Consider the following 5,559-nt stretch of genomic DNA (forward strand, 5'->3'; position numbering starts at 1 on the left):
CAGAAGCGCTGAGGCTGACCCTGTGGACACGGGGGATCCAAACTGAGTGCAAATGTGAGCGATCTGGGCAGGGAGGCGGGGACTCAGAGCAGGCAGAGGACTCTCCAAGCGGGACTGGCCAGGCCAGGCTCGTCAGACAAGCAGGACCCGAACAGTCCCCAGATGGGCAGGGAGGAAGAGGAGAGACAGAGGAAGGGAACGTGGATGCCAGGCAGAAGCAAAACAGGCACAAAGTCAAGGAGGCAGGATAGGGAGAGCGGATCAGAGGACAGTGAGCTGAGAATTCCTCCTGGGGCCATTTGAGGTCACATAGAATGTGTTTTCTTCCCACAAATATGTTGTATTGCCTTTATGTATGGAACAGAGGGGAGGGGACTAGGCAGGGTAATTCCTTTCATTTTTGCAATAACTTACTAAGTGTTCTCAGTGTCATTACCTCATTTAGTCCTCAGTACGATCTTTGAGATGGGAATTATCATTATTTTCCCCATTTTGCAGATCAGAAAACTGAGGCTCATAAAAATCCAGTGATTTGCTCAAATATATACAACTCCTAAGTGCTGGGGCAGAGCCTCAAGCCGGGTCTCTTGTTCCCAAGACCAGTTCTCTCTTTCCTCTGTCTATAATGACCAACATTTGCTAATCTAAATGTAACATGTGGAGCAACTGTACAGCACACCTCTGTAGACTGCAGAATATGCTGTTTGAACTTGGCACTGTTCCACCCCCTCCTACACCACCTGACCATCTTCAGCCACCCCCGTATCTGTCACTTTGAGCTGGAGGTGGAAACAGCAAAGAGGAGAGGGGGAGTGGGGAAGAGAAGTGGCCTGGCTCCCAGGAGAGGAAGTTACTTTGGCCAAAGGAGCTCTCCTTCATCCCCACATGCCTTCTACCCCGTGATAAAAAGGAGAAGGCTCCTGATACGGGCCCACTCTAGCCACTTGGAAGTGGTTCCCAGTCCCTGCCCCAGAGCCCCCAGATGTGCCTCTTCCACTCAGTCTGGATACAATGGGGTGGGATTCACCCCAAGAAGGAAGTACCCCAAAGCTTCACCCAGCGCCAGAATTCCAAAGAAGAATGTGCAGCTCTGAAGTCACAAGGTGGACACAGAGCTGGAGTCCTGGTCCCACCTCTGCCCGGCAGCCAAGTGGCCCAGGATGGGACCCTGTAAATTATCATATGGATCACTGTGAAGGAATAGCAAATATTTCTCCAGGGCTTACTGTGTGCAGAGCCAGGATTCCAGCTCACAGCAACTGGCTTGGGTCTCAGCATTATTAACTGCTGCTCCATCCTGCCTTCCAACCCCACTATTCCTCACGTGATACCTGACATGCTCAGCAGTGGGCACATCCTCCCTATTCCACAGCCCAGGAAGCTGCAGCTCAGTGAAATTAGGCAGCTTGCAAAGGTTGCACACTCCCAAGAGGCAGGACAGGCCACCCTAACCTGAGCTCTTCACCCCACACATTGCCCTGAACTGAGAAAGGAGGGTGTGGGACCGAAAGAGCTCTGAGCTCCCACACTTCTGAGGCCCTGGCCTGCATCTCCCCACGAGGCCTCAGCTTCCACGCAGGGCACCCATGGCCTAGTGGGTCTCCCAGGCCGGGAGGCAGGTTCATGTTGGGTCTCTGTGCCACTAGTTGTGTGACCTTGGGAAGGTCACTTGGCTCCTGTGACTCAGTTCCCCCATCTGTAAAATGGAAATAACATTTTCCAACCTCACATGATTATTGTCATTTAAGTGAATGTGGAATCACTTTGAAAAGACTACAACACTGTACCGTACAGGATACCCTTGTCATCTGTAAATGAAACTACTTCAAGGCTATGACCACTATAGATTTTACCTTTCCCACCCTGACCCCCAGTGTGCCTGGCTTCAGTGTTCTTATGTTGAAATCAAAGGTTGAATGGACCTAAGGAAGGACTTTTAGTCTAGGTTTGTGGATATCCAAGCTCACTGGGCATGCTCTCCTTAACCCCACCTCCAACACACACACACACACACACACACACACACAATTACTTACTTCCCACTGCCTGAATGATTTTTAATGAAACCATTCCCCATAAGCACCTTGGACTTAGGCCATAAAAATACCAGTGGCTATTGTCTTCGAAAGTCCCTGTTACGTGGGGAAGTTCACAAAAACAATGGCTATAAATTTAGTGATCTTTCCACCAGGCATTTTACATATGCTCTCTCAGTTAATGTACCCTCAAAACAACCCTAGGAGTTACTTACAGAGGAAGGGTTAAGGCACAGATGGCTTATTGCTGGGGAGGACAGCGGTTGCCCACCTAGCCTCCATCTTCTTGTTCTCCCTTCCCCACAGAATCCCAGCTGGCTCCCAGAGGTAGTGGTGGAGGTGTTAAGAAGTGGTTGAACTCTAGATATATTTTGAAGATATAACACCCAACAGAAAATGTGAGGGACTGGCCGTTAAGTGTGAGAAAAAGAAAAAAGTTAAGGATGAGATTGGGCATGAAAAGTGTTGGGTAAACTGGAGGACTTCCTACAAGTACGAAATTATACATTTTATTAAGAAACGTGAACTTCTCCATTATGGCCTCTCTCCGCCATGGTGTACAGAGACCCTTTTTGGCTGGAGGAAGTTTTCCCCTCTCAGCCAGGCTCCGTCATTGCAATTTCTTCTAATTATTAGTGTGCGCAGACTCAGAGGGAGCAAATAGATTTCAAGAAGAATGTTGCCAAAATAGGCAGAAGGTTCCATCCCAAGTTAAAAATAAACCATTTTTTAATCCGTTGGAAAACTTACCTCAATAATCCAGAGCCAGCTGTACCCTGTCCTAGCTCCTCCATGATGCCCTTCTTCCTCTCCACAGCTCACAGCAGGCAGGGAAGACTGAGGGTCTTCAGGCTGCTTCCCTGACTCCCCTAGGATGGATGCGTGTGGCTGGAAAGAAATGGAGGTTGCCCTGGTCAATTTTGATAACTCAGATGAAATCCAGGAAGAGCCAGGCTATGCCACAGACTTTGACCTAACCACCCCGAAAGGCCAGACTGGGAGCAGCTCCTTCTCCAACTGGAATATCTTCAACAACGACAGCACCAACCATGAGACGGCCTTCTCCAAGCTCCCAGAAGACTACATCGATCCCCCAGGGCCTGAGGCAGAGGTCTTGAATGAAGGAAACCAGCGGGTGATCATCAACATTGCTGGGCTAAGGTTCGAGACCCAGCTCAGAACACTCAATCAGTTCCCAGAGACCCTCCTGGGAGACTGGGAGAAAAGGATGCAGTTCTTTGACTCCATGAGAAATGAGTATTTCTTTGACAGGAACCGGCCCAGTTTTGATGGAATCCTATATTATTACCAGTCTGGTGGGAAAATCCGGCGCCCAGCCAGTGTCCCTATCGACGTCTTTGCTGATGAGATCTCCTTCTATGAACTGGGCAGTGAGGCCATGGACCAGTTCCGAGAGGATGAAGGCTTCATCAAAGATCCTGAAACATTGCTCCCCACCAACGATATCCACCGGCAGTTCTGGCTCCTCTTCGAGTACCCTGAGAGCTCCAGCGCCGCCCGTGGTGTGGCCATGGTCTCTGTCTTGGTCGTGGTCATCTCCATCACCGTCTTCTGCCTCGAGACACTTCCCGAGTTCCAAGAAGACAGGGAACTGAAGGTGGTGAGAGACTCCAGCCTCAACAAGAGCAAGACCGTCCTCTCCCACACCATGTTCACCGACCCTTTCTTCGTGGTGGAGTCCACCTGCATCGTGTGGTTCACCTTCGAGCTGGTGCTCCGCTTTGTGGTCTGCCCCAACAAGACCGACTTCTTCAGGAACATCATAAACATCATCGATATCATCTCCATCATCCCCTACTTTGCAACCCTCATCACGGAGCTGGTCCAGGAGACAGAGCCGAGCACCCAGCAGAACATGTCCCTGGCCATCCTGAGGGTCATCCGCCTGGTGAGGGTCTTCCGCATCTTCAAGCTCTCCCGCCACTCCAAGGGGCTGCAGATCCTGGGGCAGACGCTGAAGGCTTCCATGCGGGAGCTGGGGCTGCTCATCTTTTTCCTTTTTATTGGGGTCATCCTTTTCTCCAGTGCAGTCTACTTTGCTGAGGTGGACGAGCCAGAGTCCCATTTCTCTAGCATTCCTGATGGCTTCTGGTGGGCGGTGGTCACCATGACAACTGTGGGCTATGGGGACATGTGCCCAACCACCCCAGGAGGGAAAATTGTGGGTACTCTGTGTGCCATTGCAGGGGTCCTCACCGTTGCCCTCCCTGTGCCTGTCATTGTCTCCAACTTTAACTACTTTTACCACCGGGAGACTGAGAATGAGGAGAAGCAGAACATCCCAGGAAAAATTGACAAACTCCTCAACAGTGTGGGCTCAAGAATGGGCAGCACAGACTCTCTTAGTAAGACCAACAATGGCTGCTCCTCAGAGAAGTCTAGGAAGTGATGTGTCCAGGGCTTCTTGGCCCCCTGAGTCTCCCGGGTCTCTCTGTGTCTCTCTCCCCCACCCACCTCTTGCTCTCTGTCTTTTCAGAAACCAAAATGTATCATTTGTGACCAACAGGCCATCTTTGATTGGAAGTTATTTTAATAAACTGATACTTCTGCTCTATTTTCTGAGCTGTGTCTTTTCAATCGACTGTAGAAAGGTCCTTTCCTATGAGGGGGTAGTTCAGGTCCTTGCTACTCACCTGTGGTCCCCAAGACCATCAGTATCAGCGTCATCTGGAAGCAAGGAAATACAGAATCAAAGGCCACCTCAGACCTGCTGAATCAGAACCTGCATTTTTACAAAATCCCAGGTGATTCATTGTCACATTAAAGAGGAAGAAGCCCTGGCTCTGGTGTCCCTAAGAGGAAGCACATTAAACGGCCAGGGATGGCTATGAGCAATGAGTAAGTGCTCAGAGTTGTTTGATAATAATACCATACAGTTGTGTAGCATTGCATACATTTTCCAAAGCTCTTTCACCTACATCATCTCACTGCATCTAAAAATAACCAGTAGAACAGATTTGATGATTATTTCCCCTTTGCAGATAAACAAACCAGGAGACAGCAACTTACCTAAGATCACCCGGAAACAGTGATACAGTCAGCGCTGGAGCCTGAGTCTCCTACCTACTGGTCTGGTGCTCTTTCTACTAATGAAGAGAATGTGAGAGAATTGGGTGCAGGAGGAGAGGAACTTGAGGGGTCGGTCTTTCAGAGGATCCAGGAGGCAAACTTCTGGGCAAGCACACTCTTCCCGCGGGGTCCCCCTTCTCCATGCAGCCTGGGAGGCAATGCCGGCCTGGTCCCCTTGCTCCTCAGTCCCTCCCTTGGACAGTGGACAAGTAGAAACGTTCCCAGATGTTTTTCTCTTGGCCCATCTCCATGAATTTGTGCAAAGACTGGGATCCTGAGTTTGGGAAGTATATATACCAGGGCCTCGGGGAGCTGCTCCAGGAAATTCCACCTGCCTTGGGGTTCAGCTCCCACTGAGTCATCAGGAATTGACCAGTAGCCTGTGGGGCAGCTGGGGCAGGAACAGCAGGACCCTAAGACATGTGTGCAGAGG

The 5,559-nt window shown here is 50.2% G+C and overlaps 1 protein-coding gene across 1 annotated transcript; it reads left to right on the forward strand.

Moving 5' to 3' along the window:
* The first annotated feature begins 2,910 nt into the window (after positions 1 to 2,910).
* On the forward strand, positions 2,911 to 4,446 carry KCNA10 (potassium voltage-gated channel subfamily A member 10). Its single transcript, XM_030869340.2, has one exon. It carries the CDS (start codon positions 2,911 to 2,913, stop codon positions 4,444 to 4,446), a length of 1,536 nt encoding a protein of 511 aa, XP_030725200.2.
* The last annotated feature ends 1,113 nt before the right edge of the window (positions 4,447 to 5,559 follow it).

The sequence above is a fragment of the Globicephala melas genome, chromosome 1, assembly GCF_963455315.2.
Source record: "Globicephala melas chromosome 1, mGloMel1.2, whole genome shotgun sequence".
Classification (NCBI taxonomy): Eukaryota; Metazoa; Chordata; class Mammalia; order Artiodactyla; family Delphinidae; genus Globicephala; species Globicephala melas.